The 18,437-nt window shown below is 43.9% G+C and overlaps 1 protein-coding gene across 1 annotated transcript in view; it reads right to left on the bottom strand.

Moving 5' to 3' along the window:
• DENND5B (DENN domain containing 5B) overlaps window positions 1-18,437 on the bottom strand; it is a 104,064-nt gene that overhangs the window by 8,887 nt on the left and 76,740 nt on the right. Inside the window, exons 8-16 of the mRNA XM_072332954.1 lie at window positions 14,777-14,870; window positions 11,636-11,767; window positions 10,602-10,754; window positions 10,072-10,150; window positions 8,801-8,882; window positions 4,482-4,610; window positions 3,196-3,317; window positions 2,025-2,170; window positions 583-701 (exon numbers count right to left, since the gene is read on the bottom strand). Of these exons, the coding sequence (XP_072189055.1) occupies window positions 583-701; window positions 2,025-2,170; window positions 3,196-3,317; window positions 4,482-4,610; window positions 8,801-8,882; window positions 10,072-10,150; window positions 10,602-10,754; window positions 11,636-11,767; window positions 14,777-14,870 (1,056 nt within the window). The remainder of the gene's footprint in view (window positions 1-582; window positions 702-2,024; window positions 2,171-3,195; window positions 3,318-4,481; window positions 4,611-8,800; window positions 8,883-10,071; window positions 10,151-10,601; window positions 10,755-11,635; window positions 11,768-14,776; window positions 14,871-18,437) is intronic.

The following is an 18,437-nucleotide window of genomic DNA, read 5'->3' as shown; positions in this document are numbered from 1 at the left end:
GAACTGCCTGTTTAGCCAGACCATTTGTAAAAGCAATGGTGAGTTAGGAGATAACATACAAGCAAGAAGTATGTACTCAACAGAACATTAATCTAGGTTTCTCTGTGTTTGTTAAACTACTTACAATATTTGAATGCTTTAAAAACAATGACTAAAATAAAACAAAAAAACCCAGCCCCAAAAGCCCAAAGATTTGCCTTAAACTATCATTCCAGCTCTTGGGTTCATTTGTGCACAATGTTACCGTTCTACATTAAATAAAGGGATTTAATTATTAGATGTAAACATATGAATCATTTCAAAAGCATCCACACCGTCTCTCCTATCTCAGAGATGTAAAGAAAATCCTGCGCTCAAGCCTCATTTAATATTTATCAGATCACTTGGCTTCAACTAGAGCTTCTGAAATGAGAGAGCCGGGGGTGGGGAGACCAACCCAGCTCTATCAGGTACCTAAATCAGCCTATGCTGCTCCACGATAGTTTTGCCCACCTGAAAAGGAGAATGCTTTCTTGCTTTTTCTTGACTGATCAGTAGATTTCAGTCAATTTCAGACAAGGACAAATAGAACTTGTTGCTTACTTGTACGTGTGTCCTGTGATTTCGTTTCTGACCATGACACAATCAACCAGCCACTTGGCCAGCAGCCCTGAGTTGTCATGACCAATCTGAACAGTCGTCAGCTTTCCTAAATTCTGGCACTGAAAGAAAAATGAATAACAGTTGTTACTTCATTAAAAGAAAAAACGACAGACAACACCCCCTACCCCCAGACAGCATACACATATATGGTCCCAAATGTATGCTTTTCTTCAATCTCCATTGATTGACACAGCAAGTATTTTCAACCAAACAGGCAGAACATTTTGAAAAGCAGAATAATCTGTTTCATTGTAAGACAGGAGAAAATAAATACTGTGAAATGAGAACTCTTAAAAGGTTACGAAGAGTCTACAGTCTTTGCTGTGAGGACTCTGAGTAATTCTGAGAAGCGTTAATTGCAAACATCTGAACTAAGTTGATATAAAGGTGCGCTTCTGTGGAAGAAAAAGAACTTAAGAAGAAACAGCTTCTCAAAACTGCATTTTGAGCACACTGACCTTTGCTGGAAAGGAATCACCCCACACTCCAACACAGTCCCTAGATCCCTACTTTCAAAAATCAGCTTGCTCATTATTGAGCATGACAAACACCATCCTCATGAGACAGGAGGACAAAAAGGACTGCGAATTCCAGCGCAGTATGTAACTGTAGGTGGGGCTGGCTGCAATGTCTACTAACATCACCTAAACACTTCCCTTACAAGACCTTGGGTTTTGTTGTTACTGCCAAACAAGCAGCCTGGGCTGACATTTTCCATAGTGTGTGGCTACCCAAGTTGCTATTTCTTACGAAAACTTCAGGCAAGAGAATATTCTGGAAGCGTATTAGTATAGTCTGTCATTCTGCTCGTTAGAAATGTGGAAAACTTATTACTGTTTCAATAAGTCAGGTGTTATACCAGGAAAATAGTTGTGTTAAAATTCATTTTTTTGATTATGAGTTTTTTGTTTGCATGGTTTTGTTTTACTGTTGTTGCTTAAGATCAGTCTGCACATGCTCAAAAGATGCAACTTTAGCAGATTTTCCTACATAATCACCGCTTACTGGCTATGGTTCAGCCTGGAGCTACAGGTGCCTGACTGAGCTTTTCCTGCAGCCAGCAGCTGCTTTGGGGTGGCACCAAGCCAACCTATACTACGTGGTGGGTGGGAAGGCATAGGGAAGCACGGGCAAGCCAAATGCAAAGAAGTAAACACATTAAGCACTGAGAAAAGAGCCCAGTGAGAACGGCAGCTCTACAGTTTGGTTGCGATAGTACCTGACGATGGGAAACTGAAGAAGAGCACAGGGGTCGGACTGCCTGGCTGGAAGGGATGTAGCAAACCTGGACAGAGACTGAAATGTTGTGTTCTCAAGACAATAAAGCTGATGTTTATGTGGAAGCGTGCTTGAAAGGCAAAACGGAAAGAGAGCACACTCACCTCAAATGTCATTTCTAGGAGGTTCTTAGGGATCTGCATGACGCCCGTGTCTCCCAGCTCTCCCGAAACGCAAATCCACGGGTTGGATGTGGTTATCGCATTGCTCAGTTTTTTGATGGGGATTATCACTGCCCTGTAAGGGATCACTGAGAACACAGAGGGAGGAAACGTCACTCTCGGCCTTTACTCCCCCAGTGGTAAATGCGACCCATGGAGCAAAGCACGGCCTTCCCTTGAAGGTCCGCTTCCGCCCTCACGTCCCAGCCGTGCCGCAGCGCCGCCCGCCCACAGCCGGGGCCGCCTGGTGCCGCGCGGGGGTGCTGCAGGGCCGCGCTGAGCCACCAGCCTGAGGGAGGGAGCGGGGACTTACATCCAATGTCTGCTCTCGTTCTGAAGGGAAAGAAAAGGAGGGGGAATCTTCGGGGCGTTTAAGGAGAGAGGGAGAGGCTGATGCCATATAGCGGAGCACAAAGCGCCTCGCGTCTCCACCTCCGTGTTTCTGTCAGCCTGCGGAGGGTGCTCGGTGTGCTTTTAGGGAAAGGCAGAGAGAAGCATTGGGATGTAGAGGGCTTGCCGGGGAGGGAAGATGAAAGAGACTACACAATGAGAAAGCCAGGTGCTGCGGCACAATTTGCTGATTACCCTCCTTTGTGAGGACGCTCTTATCCTGCACGCTCCCACACAGCCTTGCTTTCCAGATGGTTTCCCACAGCAACATCCAGCACCTATGAGCTGGCAGCAACAGCCAAGGGCTGCAGATAAGGGCTCGATCCCTCACACAGTGGCAACAGAAACGCAGAGTCACAGAACGGTTTGGGTTGGAAGGAACCTCAAAGCCCACCCAGCCCCAACCCCTTGCCATGGGCACGGCTGCCACCCAGCAGCTCAGATGCCCAGGCCCCATCCAGCCTGGCCCTGAGTGACTCCAGGTATGGAGCACCCACAGCTTCTCTGGGTAAAGAATTTCTGCCTAATAGCTAACCTGAATCTCCCCTCTTGATTTAAAACCATTCCACCTTGTCCTATCACTATCAGACTGTCTTAACAAGTGATTCCCCTCCTGCTTAAAGCTCCCTTCAAGTACTGGAAGGCCACCGTGAGGTCTCCTCTCACAAATCCCAACAGCAAGAAATTTTTATTCAGGGGTAAAATAATTGATTCTCCAACTCACCAATTGTGGTGAAGACGCTCGTGAAGCAAAAGTAATCCACAGCATTGAGTGAGAGAAGGTGATACAGAAACTGCTCCCGTTCTTCCTCACAGCGCAGGAAAGCATAACGCTTGTAAAGTTTCCTGGTAGAAAAAGATACATTGCTGTTTTGTTGAAAAAGTACCAAAGGAAGAGTTGATCGACACAGCAGGTGTGAAACGTACGATTCCCCAGTTCATGCATGTTGCCAGAAAACCGTACAGAGCACTTATCCTCTGTGTTACATGTGTTTTCAGACCACTCTGAGCTCCCATGGTGCTGCAGCAGGGCTATAGAGCTCATCTCATTGAAGGGTCAGCTTTGGTTTTGCTGCAAAGTGCAGATGTAAACTAGCGCTACTCACAACCTGAGCCTACAGAGAACAGCCCCATTTAAGGTTCTTTCAGCTTTCCCACGATTATCTTCCATGAGATATATCTTCCCAGAACTGAATAGCCATGTCTAATAACTTAATCTTCCTTCAGCTTTGTGCTCCAACAGATGAAACCAAACAGAAGGCACCAGACCATCTAAAACCAAGCATCAAGCTTGCTGCCACCCTTTCAGGTCAGCAAACCCAGTGCACATCACTGGTTGCACAAAGCAGTGCAAAAGCCCACCAGTAATTAACCTGGTCCAACTCAAGAGAGGCATGCAGCTCGTCTTTAGCTGTTCACTCATTGGCAGATTGCAGTATTTGTTAGCTTCCAGCAGAATCAAGCATGCAACTCATCATAGCGCCAGTTCTGCTAAGAACTGCATGCAGTAGTTGGGATATTTTCCTTATATAAGATTTATTTATTTTTAATAGATTTCTTTGAGAGAACAAAGTCAGGGAGCTGGCAGTGCCTGTGCTTGCAAAAGGACGCAGAGCTGGGAGTGCTGTGTGGATGGGAGGGCTGGCCTCCAGCCCAGTCCTGCTGCAGCTGGGATCTGTGCCTGCTGGAGTCATAACACAGCACCGCTGTAAAAAAGGCTGCAGCTTCACTTGCACAAGATTGTAGGACCGTAAGTCTGTGAAGTGGCTTGGTTCAATCCACTGATCCTAAATCGAACCTCTTTTTCCTGAACATCAGCTTACTATGCAGAGAAGTGGACTCCTGTCCTGCTGGGTGGGCAGAACTTCCACCACAGCCCTTCAGTCCCTTCTGTCTGGAAACCACCAAATCCAGACAAGGCACCAGGCTGTGCCCTGAGCCTGCAGGGCCCCCCAGCTCACCAGTGAGGGAGGTGTGGAAAGAAAGCTGTGAGAATAAGAGCCAACTTACTTGGCAAGTGGCTGGTTGGAAAGCAGCTGCTTCAGATGCTGAGACAAAAGCTTCTTCTCCAGAGAAAGCCTTATCCAGGCTCGGGCTCGCCCCACATCAGTCTTTATCTCACTCATGTTCTGAACATGTCTGAAATGGGTGGGAAAATAAATAATAATGAATAATAGAGTAATAATAACAATAATAAAAGATGAATCATAAAACCCCTACATGTTTCAAATAGTAGCATCCAGTGCGATGCAGCAGCTGGACTGGAAAATGCTTCTTGATTTAAATGCTGCAGGATAGACAGAACCAAATCCCATCCAATGCCTGCATGTGACAACAGAAAGTTGTACGGTTACTGCTAGGTATAAAAACCTATATGAAAACCATTCATAGAGGAATGGTCTTGCAGAGCTCTGCACCACGCAGCATGGCACTAAGACCCCCATCAGCCCCTGGCTGGCCTGAGAACTACAGCAGGTCCTCCTGGGCACAGCAAGTTCATTGCTAGTGCCCTACATCAGCTGCTCTATGGCCCAACACCTGCTTAGCCAAGATGAGCAGGGTTAGAACTGCACATCCCTGCACTGCCTGGGGGTAGATGTCTCTGCAGACACTGCTCCCAGTTTAAAAAGGAAGCCCAACTCAACACAAATAACTGTCTTCCACCTCTGAGACCCATTTATGCTACAGCAGGTGCTGATGCAAATGGGTACACATTGCCTGTGAGGGCAGAGGGCAGTACATATCTCAGAGTTTCTCCAAACCACAGTCCAGTCTGAAGGCTCTAACAAACCAAATGGGAAATCCAAGGAAAAAGAGGGTTATTAGAGAAAAACAGTGACAGGCAGAATCACCTTTTCAGGGACATACGAGGCCCTCATGTAAGTGGTAATCTGCATGCCACCTGCTTGGTTTGTAGGAAAGCAGAACTGTGCCACTGGGCCTTTTTTTCTATGGCTTTGTCTTTCTTTTTTTTAAACTTCCCATATTTCAGGTCAGAGAATGCCAGAAACTCGTTGAGAACACAAGGAGCTTTAGAAGAGGAAGAGAACTACCATAGCAGATAGAAGCTGCTTCCAACCCCCCCCCACCCCCAACTTAGTTAAATAAATAGCAAGAGTAATAGTTCCCAGTAGGGGAAAGAAAGGGCTGCAATTTCTTAATTTACACACAGTTTGCATGTGAAGTGCACAGGCAGTTCAGCCCTCCCAACCTTTGTGGAGTGCCCCACACACCATCAGATGAATCTTTGTTGCCATCACCCTTATTGCCCCCTGCGCATTGCTGAGTGTTAGGAAACGTGGCAATATTTACTCCAAAGAAAATCTAACAAAGTCATGCTGTGGCTGAGGCTTTCAATGTTGACTAGTGTAGTCTCACTGTCTCGTGTTTTTTTCCCATCTGTTATATCTCTGCGTTATATTTAGACCCTGCATTAGTGGAGAAAACCACTCCCTTGTTTATAGAGCTTGTAATGTGACAGGACTAGGGCTTCAGGAACAAATCTGCAATGTACAGCTTAGTGCTGTCCATAAATGTGTGTTTGCTCTGAACAAGTGAGGTGGACACCAGACATAGCAGTGCTCAGTGCTATTCCCTGCTAGGCTAACCTACCCGAATTCTCAAAACAGATCAGCACTGGCAATCCCTGTGGAGGTGTCTGCATCACGCTGCTCTGTGCTCTATGTGCACTTCAGTAGTATGTGGTTGATAGGAGTAACGGGAACTAACCTAGCTTAGTTAGAAGGACACAGTACACTCAAATACAAGTCGTTGCCCTTTGTAAGCAAGCCTCACGAGCCTCCCTCTTTCAGCAGTGATGCCTCACAGCTGAATCACTGCAGAGATCCTCTCTCCTGGCTCTGGAATGCCCTCTGTGACACAGCCTTGTCTTGTCTCAGAGCGGGGCAGCCAGGAGCTGGTAGCTCAGGCAGCTGGGCACATCAGAGACAGGACATGCACTCCACTCAGCTACACAGCACCGAGATGCTCTATTCAAACATTTCTTGTCTTTTGAGATGGGAAGATCAAAGCACAGACCATCTCACTCCCTGCTCCCTTCTGCTTGGCTTAAATTACATTTAATATGAAACGCTAAGTTATTTTACTTTGAGTAGATTCAAATACAGATGGACTCAACTGTACTCCGTGCATACTCTATGCCTCTTCATTACTTGTTTCTGGTTGAGACCAGATTGGCATAAACTGTGCATTTGGGAAAAATGCAGGTTGGCAGAAACATTAAAAAGATTCAGTGATCAGTCTTGGTGTCAGCAGAAGCAGAGTGTAACAGAACAGAACATTCAGGACCTCAGATTTATTTCATTCTCACTGGTGAGAGTCAGAACAGCCCTATTTTTATCAGTGACCTCAGCATAAGCCACCCTGGTACGCTCACCACTGAACAAACTCTTTTTGTCAGAGAACTGAACAGCAATTTCAGTGCAACTCCCCAGGTTGAAACTTGCTTTTTAATCCCATTAGCAACAAAGAAAAATCTCTTTTCCCTGCCAAACGTAAGCCTGGGGTACAGTGAGATAAACTCTCTGCAAGTAGCTGTGCTGCCAGAAAAGGTTATAGCTGCTCAGCATCACCACACCGCTGAGGATGGCACGATGCTCCCAATCCTCTTGCAGTCAGAAGTGAGCTGTATTAGTTGGCGCCACAAAGGTCTTTGGTAGTGCAGGCTGTTGTGGCTGCAGCAGGTCACACAGCATCTCTATATGTGCACTGCACCCTTGGCTGGATGCTCCCCAAGGAGGGGAGGCACAGCAAGACCCCAGCACTGGTCACAGGGAACAACCTGGCTAATGTAAACAAAGCCCAGTGGGACCAAAAGTCTGGGGTCATGCAAGAGACAAAATAAATGCCTGAAGCATTTTCTGCACCACATCTAGGACGGATGGTTTTGCAAGGGAAGCAAAGGACACACATGACATTACCTATAGCATAGGCTCATCACACATGCAGAAATGTGACTGTGATTCAGCTGTTCTGTTTAAGTTGTTTACACAACCTTGCATGAGCCATCAAAAACAAGCTGTGCTTAAGGCAACGCAAATCCTCTCATCGTATGTTCAGCTAGCACTGCAGCTCCGGCAATTCAACAATTACCCTTCCTTCTAACTTCAGCATGAACCCATGTGTGCAAACAAATATCTTCCCATGATATTCTGCACAATCGATCAACTCACCTCCTCTCTAGCATTCCGTATGACCAGAAATACAACCTCAAATACTCAAGATACTCAAAACACAGTGTTCTGCTTCTGTTCATTTTCTGTGAAAACATGGGCATCCCTGCGCATGGCAAGGGGTTGGAACTGGATGATCTGTAAGGTCTCTTCCAACCCAAGCCATTCTATGATCTTATGATTCTCTGAAAAGCAGCGGAAACAGTGCCGGGACTCAAGCAGCAGAGTTCAAGTTTGTGCTGGACTTCCATTAGTAAGCTTGGCAAGTACATGGAAGACAACACACACACATGCAGCAGTGAGTGCTGCTGGAAGTGCCTTCTTTTTACATGGAAGAAGGATGAGGCATCACAAGAAACAATGCTTATATTTCCTCACGCTTTAAATTGCTAGCAGCTCTTTACAGATGAGCATTATAGCAGTACTCCTGCCCTCTTTTCTATGGCACTCGTACTCCACTGAAGCACTCACTTGTGGCAAGTGAAGTGTCAGAACAGTGGCATGACCTGGCTTGATCACGGAGATGCCCTCAAGAACACTTGGTGCTATCACATCAGCTTCCATCCTTCTTACTCTGCAATCCTTCAGGATCTCAAACAGTGCTTCACAAGCTCTCCCTAGCCAGGCTATTGTCTCCTGCAGAGTACCTGCCCTTACTTCACATTCCAAGCTGACCCACTAGGCTTGTGCACAGCCCTAATTTTGTACATTTATTACTGTTTGTCATAAAATGCCAATTGAAAAGAAGGAACACTGCTCAGCAACTGCAAGAGAATTTGTTTGTTCCTTGCATCATCTATCAACTGTACTTGGTTGGTCAATAATTTACAACAAACAAAAAGAATTAAAGTACCAAAGAATTCAACATATCTGTTATTAGCTCCAGTTCTCCTGCTATAAACACCCCCAGAGAAGACAAAACCAGAAGCCTGGGAGAACTTGTGCATTTTTCATTGTCTTACTCAATACAAACACAAAAGTTTTGTAAATCAAAAAGGCAACTCTAAATTTGAATGCAGCCTGTAGAGAATGTTTAGTTCTACCCAACCTTCATAAAATCAAAGCTAGTGAGGATCTGGTCTCTCCATTCTATGCTACAGCATTAAAATCATGGTTTAGAAAAATCCAGTTGTATACCTCATATCTTGTATCAGGGAAACCCTCAAGGTAGGCAAAGTAATTCCTGTATCAGACTTCCGTCTTTCTGTTCCAACAGCAACTACAGTGGAGGAAATATATGAAGTTAATACAAAGTTATAGGAATGGCCTGCAATGAACTTGTTTTATATAAAGCTGAAAATAATCCTAAGTTGCTGTCACTGCGGTGTCTCTGTGCATTATCATTAACACCATCCTAGAAAAGCATGTAGAAGCAAAGAGACTTATTACCTATTCCTTCCTAACTCCAGCACTGGGGATATAAAAGCTTCCTTTTATTGAATGTGAAATACATCAACAGAAATCTATACAGCGATGGTTTTCATTAGTAGTATGTTTTAATGGAAAACTCACAACTGAGAAGGATGTGATAGAATTAAGCTGCACATGAGATGTTCAGAATGCCATGCATTTCTGTGCTCCGCTCCTCTGATCAAACTGCTTTGTGGTGAAACATTTTGCTCTCAGGAATTTGTGCCTGCCGGTCAGATTGCTTAGTGCATTACTCACTGGAGCTTATTAAAAACTCTGAGTGAGTGAGATGTGCCTTTAAAGGACTGATCATAGAAGTTCCCCTCTGCAGGACATGAAGGATTTCAGTCCTTGGAAGATGACCCACGAAGATCAGAGACCTTTACTACAATGTGCTGCAGCAGCCATGTGGCAGGGAGATCTCAAGGTCATCAGAAAACCATCTTCTCTCACAACACAGAAGTAATTTGGTGATTGTAAAAGGCCAAACTGAAGCATAAACCGGGTGCCTAGATTAGTGGGTGGAGATTAATTACACAGCTTCTGAACTGTACCATCCACCAAAGATATATTGAACATGCAGTTACTCACACTGTGATTTGAGAGACAGATTATTCTCAGGGAAAGAAAAATGTCAGCTGCCTGAGCTGTATCTCCAAGGCTTCAGCTATTTCAGTAATAATCTTCTACAAAAGCACCGCTTCTCACATCTTACTCAGTGATGGATAATAGGGAATGGGGGTAGTGAACAGGCACTGAACGATTTTCAGATAGCAATAGTAAGTCTCCTTGTTTCCTTCCAACAACATCAATCTGTTTTGTCCAGACAACAAGACAGCTTCATAATGATTACGAAAGGCCTCAAAATGTAAATATGATATTAGCAAGCAAGTACACTGAAAATCTCACATGGGCTTCATGTGGTTGCACTCTTCCTCGCAGGCCCGAGTTCACTCGCTGTGATGGACCCATCAGAGGGTGAATTGCTGGATACTCACCTGGGGACTCTGCACTATGTTCTTGCTTTTCTTCTCTCTCCTGGTACTGAAGTAAATGGGACCACAAAGCAGATTTCCCCTGAAAATTGAAAATGAAGTAGCTGTAAATAAAATGGACAGTAGAAAAGATACTGATAAATGCAACTATGGAATGGGATGGCATTTCAGTGTGCCTCAAGTTCAGCAGTGACAGTTGTTACATTTCTCTTGGGCAACGAGGCCTCAGGAAGAGAATGTGATGGTCACACTGACCTGGCAGCCACATCGCCTACCTTGTTTGTTCTCTCTCGGCTTTAGCTTCTGAAGGTCGAAAGAAAAGAAACCAAACATCTATTGGACAATATCACTACAATTTCCAGAGCTGCTTTGCCAAAAGAAACCCCCACAGAAAATGAGAACCAGTGAGACTGAGCCCAAGGATATCTTTATGCTGAAATGACACTACTGACAAGCAGCTTAAAAGGTACAGGGGACATCCAGTATTTGCTCAAGTGTTGTACAAACAGAGTCCTGAGTTTCTAATTACCAACCTGCTTGACCTGCAGACCATGACTCCAGATTCTTTCTAGCAGATCACAGAGACTAGCAATCAATGTATTTTCCTCCAGTCCTGTAATATTGGCTTCTCCATGTCCCAGCTCAACTGCTTCGTGGCCCATTTTCTCTACCAGCATACGTTTAGTCTAAGAAATAAAAACAATAATAATAATAATAAAATTCTAAAAGGCTTATAAAAATGTTATTTCCAAGGGACAGAATTGATAAATTACTTTACTAAAACATTCTTGCAGAAGGCAATATAGACACCATTGCTAATGGCCCGGCTTGAGAAACCTCAAATCATTTTGACTGTGAATTAAAAAAGAGTAATTAAAATAACACACTTGTATTATTAATTCATACATACATACATAGAAATGGGCCAACCCATTTCTATCCCCTTTATCTGTTGTCCTATTCCTACACTGACGACTTATTACTGGCCACTATCAGACAGAATACAGAGCTATACTCTTTCAGTCTTATTTAGTATCTGCTGTTGCTCTTGTCACAGGCAATAAAGCTTAAAACTCAGGTAGTGCATTATACCACCAACTGTGACTGACACAAAGGAATTATTTTTCAATGGATATGAAAGCTTCTTTAATATTAGAAACTGGTATAACACATTAGCTCTGCATAAGTACCATGCGCATGTTGAACACATCCACTTTGACACAGGGTCCCAATCTCATTATGTTTAGGCTACCTTTAAGTATGAACAATTAAAGGAAATCCTCCCTAAGATGTCTGATCATCCCGATTCTCCTTCCTGTCCTTTTTACTCTTCCCATTGACTCTGACTGCATAAACAGGGGATAACATTATTTTTTTTTTCTCTTTTTTTAGCAGATGAAAAATATACAACACAAAGGAATATCCACCTTGTAAACAGTCTGTTAAACCAACAGACCAACACTGTCCCAGCTTTGAAGGACTTGCAGGCTGCAACCTGCAGATGCTATTTACATTCAGCATAAGCAACTGGAGAGCAATGAGAGAGCAGAGAGAGGGGAGGATGTACCTTCATGCGACATTCCTTCAGCAACCCTTCCACGAATTTCGAGTTGGTCTGAGCAATCACAGCTGGAGAGAGGTCTGAGAGTTTGGGCTGCCTCAAATTTTTTCCTAAACTCCTCGCCTCCTGCATGTATTTCTAAAAATATACAGAATCATTTTAGATATTACAAGTTGGAGCGATTCTCTTCATGCTAATCCTAGGCAAGCAGATGCTGGTGAAAAGGAGTGAGCTATTGTTAGTCTAGTAACAACAACATGATTTGTCTGATGCTTAAGTATTGGCCTGGAGAAGTGGAATGCTCCCTTATGACAACAGGAGAAGCAAGATATTTTTCAGTGTAGAACTGAAACAGTCAGTGTTGGCTGGTGAACTGTGCTGTTAGCCACTAGCACAAAGTTAGCCACACCATGTGTATAAAAAGCGTGATACCTTCATCCAGCAACAAAGCCAAAGTACCAAGCGAAATGTCTTTCCGCTGTTACTTGATCTTCACTAATAAATAAATTAAAAGCCATCTGTTTAATTTATTGACTAGACTGTATGTGAATGGAAAAAAGCCTTTGAAACAAAATGACAGGAAGCAGAAATGAACCCAGTCAAGGAGAAAAATTTATCCCATTGCTTTGCATTTGGATAGTTCATTTGGGAAAAATTAGACTTGATTTTATTCTCAATTAACTTCTTAATTACAACTGAAGCTCATTTTAAGTAAAACTGACATTTAGCATCATTCTTGTTTTTACTGTGGGGTTGGTAATGGAAAAGTATGGACGAAAAACATCATGCTCTTTAGAATAAGATCCGAGCTATAATGAAAGACTTTTAAACCTTTTTGCTCCACTGCCTTGTTGTTCTGGAGTTGGGTTTTGTTTGTTTGCTTGTAGAACAAGAAACCCAAACCCATCAAGAAGTGTCATCTCCCCCTACCATCAGGGAGAGGAACACATGATGAGTTGGCCGCATTGAGGTGTGCAAGTGGGAAGTTCATCAGAAGGTCATCTGAACACTATCAATAGTTTCTGTTAATATGATAACAGGATGTTGCCAAATAAAACAGTCTTGAAACACTGTGCTCAAAGGCTGATGTTGCAAATGCTCAATTTTTGTTCAAGACCTGTGAAATTCCAGATGTATGTTTTTGCTGCCTCTCTGGGGAGATGGTGGGTGACAATGACCATTCATTCTTCCCCCAAAAGGACAAGAACCACTTCACATCAGTCTAACAGGTCGGACAAGAAAGTAGGGTTCTATCACAGAAGTTGTGATCAACTAGTTAGTAAGTGCTTAGCTAAGTAATTACAGTTCCACTGGTACTGTAAGGACTTAGAAATAGTTGAAAAACAAGATGGGAATAAAAACCGCAGCTGGTGAAAGCACGTTGTTCAGCAAGCAATCTCACAATTGACTTCCATCTAATTCAGTGCAAAAATTAGCAGTGAGAATAGTGAAAAAGTAAAACAGGGTGTATGTAAATAGGAAATCTAGTGGTTCTTTCTAAGGGCAAAGGGATAAATAAAAAGCCAAGTGCGGTTATAGTCTGAAGAGTACAAAAAAAAAAAAAAGACAACCTTAATTTATTCATAGAATGTCTTGTTATTAAAGAAAAATAAACAAATAAATGAATAAACTTCCATGAGTTTAACAACAATGAAAAATGAATATGGGATGAGAGGACCAACAGAATGCTCTCTGCCTGTTCAACAAACACCACCACCTTCCTCCACATTGGGATGTGAAGACTCAGCAGTCAAAGCAATGCTTTTTGGATTTGACGTCCTGAGCTGAATTGCCAGCTGAGCAACACAGGGAAAAAGGAAGCAAAGCAAAATCCTCATATTTCAGTCTCAGAACTGTCATGTTTGCCGTGGAGATGGCAAACATGGAAGCCAAGAGCTGTTTTCCAGCTACTTTTCTGATTATAACCACACTTCTAAGCACTACAGGGATGTGATCCTACTCTACGAGAAAGGGAGAGGTTTGGGATGCAGCACAGCGGTTCCTTACGCTACAACCTCAAACGCAGCTTTCAACAAGAAAAACTAAAACGTACCAGGCAGCATTCAGAGAAGGATTTTTTAGGAGGCCGTGCAGGAGGGGGCGGCCCCTGATCCCACTCCCAGAAGGCCATTGAGTTCTGGCGAAGCAAAAGCTCCTCCGAGGGCTAAGAGGAGACAGATGCCCCGATGGCAGAACAGCCAGGAAGAGAAACAAAGCAAAAGAAGCATGCATATGATCCACAGCCGTAAAGAAGAAAGTAAATACATGACAAAGTACCGAAAAGGCTCTGCTGAGATAAACTCACAAGGCAAAGTTTCAAATATACTTGCAAAGTCATCCTAGCAGAAACGACAACATCCACAAACGCTGTTTTGCTGTGTTTCCATGAAACACCACAGCCAGCTGAGAGTCAGGAGTCAGTCATTATACCAACACTGGTCAGCATTATTCAGCAAGCCTTACCGCAAAACAGCACGAATGTTTTATTTTTACTAGTGACATACAGAAGAAGCACACGGGTATCAGTGGAAAAATATGGCAGAAAATACTTAATGAATGACAAGAAACGGAAAAGATGGGACAGAAATGCATGCATGCGACTGACATTTACAAAGATGCATGTGGGAGTTCCCAAGCTTCAGGCCCAAAAAGGACCCTGAAGTCTTAACCTTTCAAATAGGCTTTACTCCTGTCAGTAACCTACGTAAAGGCTAAAAAAAAAGGAAAAAATCCTTGGGGGGGGGGGGGGGGGGGGGGAAGAGTCCTGCCTCACTCATTGACATTTATTCAGGAACTTGGCTTTTCCAGAGACCTTCACCCTGGGCAGAGCTCACAGCTGCACTGAGGCAGGCACCAGAGTTCTGCTCTCCACGTGCAGTTATACAACAAGGGTCTATATCAGCAAATAGGCCATTTTCCTGATGACAAAGGGACTTTTATTCCAAAATAACAGAAGCTTGTCATCTGTGCTGTGTGCTTTGAAGTTGTACTGCACATACAAACATCAGCGATGAGCAGGTTTAAATGAGTCCTACACAAACCTTAGGGTGGCAACAATATTGCCCAAAGCAGCAATATAAGGGGGATCCCTTTGCCCAAATGTTACCTTGGGATGAACATCTCATGCTGCTCGCAGATGCCACCTACCTCCCTCAAGTCATTGTCCAGCCCGATGTGTTCTGAGTGCTGCCGGAGGCGGTCTTTCCTCCGCTGTGTGGTGGCACTGCGACTGGCCCAGCGGCTGGGAAATCAAAGAGAGGGAAGACAGGTGAGTGGAACAAGTGGGAAGGGAGAGCCACTCCTCCCAAAGGGGGAGAAGAGACAGTGCAAACTTGGATGCTGCAATGGATGTTGGTGCAAACTGGGGTCCCCAGTCCCTGTGGGAAACCACAGGGTGGGGGACAGGCCACCACTCAACCCAGTGACTTGCTGGTCAGTGGGCATGGTGGGGATGGGCTGAAGGCTGGACTAGGTGAGCTTGGAGGTCTTCTCCAACCTTCGTGATTCTATGACTCCATGATTCCACTACGATACTGGGAGCACTTACGTCTAAAGGATTTAAAGAGAACTGACGTTCCTGGGATTAATCACGTTGCTGCCTTCACTGTGTCTGTTTCTTTTTTTTTCATCAGTTTTCTAAATGGTGCACAAAAATTCTATTTTTGCTACGTCTTTTATGTCCAATTCAATTTGTTTTTGTTTTTTCTCATCATAAGCTGTTGTTTAACTGAGCAACCTTAGAACTCCCAAATGTCCGAGCTCCCTTATGCCAGACAATGTAACAAGGACCAAGATAACACTGTGCCAATGAATTTACAATCTCAAGCGATTGCTGGGCTTCTAATAATACAGCATTCTGTCAAATCCTTGAAACAAAAATGCTGAACTAGTGCAGAAAATAAATTAATACATTATTTATAGATGGAAACCAAAATAACAGGATATAACCTATCAAGCAATAAAAATAAGCACACGAATGCTACATCTTCAGAATAATGACTGTGGTTGCATTTATTAAAATAAAACGTATTTTCTAATATAGTGAAAATTAAAGCAGCCTATAAGGCCTTCAGTCTGCTCACAATGACCCTCTGCCTCTGCCCTGTGCTCAGAAGTTCCAGAGACAAAAACAGCAAGTACTCATTGAGACCCTCCACACAGGTGGATATCTGCAGGAACAGGAGTCACTGGACCCGAAATCCACCCATTTCCATGTGCATCCCAAATAAGAATACATACAAGCAGGATCTGAGACCTGAACTACCCAAACAAGGCTTCTGTCTGGCAACAGATTTGTGGGTGTAAGCCTGGAGGAGGAAGCCCTTGCCTGGAGCTGGACTTGGGTTATGACATGGCTGACAAGGCCCTGGAGGCACAGCAGAGCAATGTGGCCCATGGGAAGCCCAGGCACGGCCCCTGGTCATCTGAGCCCTACAGCTTCCAAGGAACAAGGCATGTGCCTAGCTATTCCCACCAATTGCTCCAGTGAGGCAAAGACCACATTTTGCCTGACTGGCTCAAAAAAGCTTGAAAAATAAAAGTCATGGGAACCGACGTTTTTATGGTCAGAATTACAGCGCCTTCCCACCTTCCAAATATCATCAAGAAAACAAGTGCAGAGTAAGAAATAAACATCTGGGTCTGCACGTAATTATGCTTCAGCACTTCACCAACCCATATGACAAGGAATTTATTTTTAGAGCCCTGTAGCCTCAAGTCTCTGGTAACTAAATAGGTGTCTGAACAGGAGACATTTATACCTTCTCAGAGGAATGCATTACTGACATAAGTGTCTTTTCACCTCCTCAGAAATCTTAAAAATACACAGCCTACGACTTTAATTAATTATCACCTTCTTTCTTTTTTTGCAAAAGCAACACCTGACGCCTTATTAGACAACTGAGAGTGGAAGAGAACTGCTTTTTGTTCATTGCAGCAAGCTGAAATATAACAAAAACTCAACACCCAGAAGCAGATGTTAGCAGATGCAGAACTGACTTTGCTTACCTGGCTCGAAATGCCTTCCATTTAATGTAAGTTAATACCATGCTTACATTTTGGATAATAGAATGTCAATGCTACACTTGAAATTTATGTTTAAACCACATATTATCATATTTTTCTGCTCTGATTCATCTTACGCATTCTGATTTGATCCCTTTCCACCTGCTTTTCTGCCATTACTGAAAGATTTAAGAACTGCTATGAACATCCTTTGAGAGAACACGTCTCACAGAAGGTGAAGGCAGAATCAAACCTACAGAGTAATTACAAGTAATACAGCATCATTACAGCATTTTCAGTTAATTCCTGCTGACTGGGAGAGAGCACAGAGCATTCTCCAGATTATTAGTCAAAACTGTTTGAACATTTTCAACATACAAGCGGAAAGATCATTAGGCCTTTATGAGGAAGTGATGGCTGCTCATTAGGTGGAGCAATGACACGTATAGCGAGCTGCACGTCCCCGTGTCCCCAGGCACCAGGTGATGGAAGGGAAGCTACCGGGTACTGAGTGAGGTCTGTGCACTCGGATGCTGCTCTGAATCTCCCTGGGAGATCTGGTGAAGATCTAACAGCAGATAAGCAGCATTAAGCAGCTAAATCTTTTAAAGCCTTTTCTTTACTGGGCCACACAGAATTTTCCCGAAATAATGCTTAAATACCAAAAGAACCACTCGCTCTGCCCCTCATCAGCACAGAACACACTTTAAATTACTCCTCCTCACCCTCCAGCAGCTCCAAGTATTTCTAAAAGGAAGCCCTCACCACCTCCTCCGGGGTCGCTGAAATCCCATTTGAGGTATTTCAGTTATTCCCCACAGCTGAGGTGTTGCTCCAAGCACCAACTCTCTGGGGGCAAAGCAGCTGCAGCTCAGGCAAGGAGCAAGGAGAGAAAGCTCTTTTTGGCACTCTGTCCTTATCTCCTGTATCCAGAGATAAATGTGTTTCACCTTCAGGGACTGTGAAAAAGGAGTGCTGTTTCAGAAGAGGGATGTGGGAAGACTGCGTGCTGTTTAATACAGAGAAATAAAAAGACTCTTCAACATTTAGTGCCTTCAATATGAAGGCTGTAAGGTCAACCGTGAAATCAGTATTGTTTGATGCCAAATTAGATCCAACAAGCATAGGAGCAGGTTTGCAAGGGGTGGAGGATCTGTATAGATAGCACTTGTAAAACACAACGCTTAACCTGTGATGTGTGATTTCTGTAATGGAATGGAAATACAGTCAGCATCAAAATAGAACTGTCAGAAACCAGTCTAGCAAAACAGCGCCTTGGACATGTTGAGTTGCAACCATGCGTTCATCTCTCCATCTCCTGCTACCCCTTACCCCCCTCATTCTAAAGGCTGTCTTGGCACATTATGTGAGAAGAAGTGATTGCGAAGGGCGGCACCCACACCACCATCCTCCGCAAGCAACAGGGGGAGCAATCAGCCAGGGTCACCCTCAGACCTGATCAGCTGCTGCACAAAGTGTACGTTGGTTGCAAACTTGAGATAGCAACACTGCCCAGCACTGCACAGTAAAGAGAGGCACAAGGATCGGCACACGTACTTCCCTGTAAACTTTTAAGTCCGCACAGTTTCCATAAAATGATACATTAACTGAAAGAAGTTAATTGTTCTTTTACTGCCTCGCGCAGGCTGAGCCAAGGAGCAGCACGTGGAAGGCTCACCCGTTCACTTATAAGTTCCCACAGAACGTAATTCCTATTTTAAGAAACTGTTTTTAAGCACAGATTGTCAAAGCCATTCACATTTTGAACGTATTTGAACACAAGCTGTTAGCACTTCCACTGCAC

The sequence above is a fragment of the Excalfactoria chinensis genome, chromosome 1 (assembly GCF_039878825.1).
Source record: "Excalfactoria chinensis isolate bCotChi1 chromosome 1, bCotChi1.hap2, whole genome shotgun sequence".
NCBI lineage: Eukaryota > Metazoa > Chordata > Aves > Galliformes > Phasianidae > Excalfactoria > Excalfactoria chinensis.
This window is presented reverse-complemented; position numbering and strand designations above follow the sequence as displayed.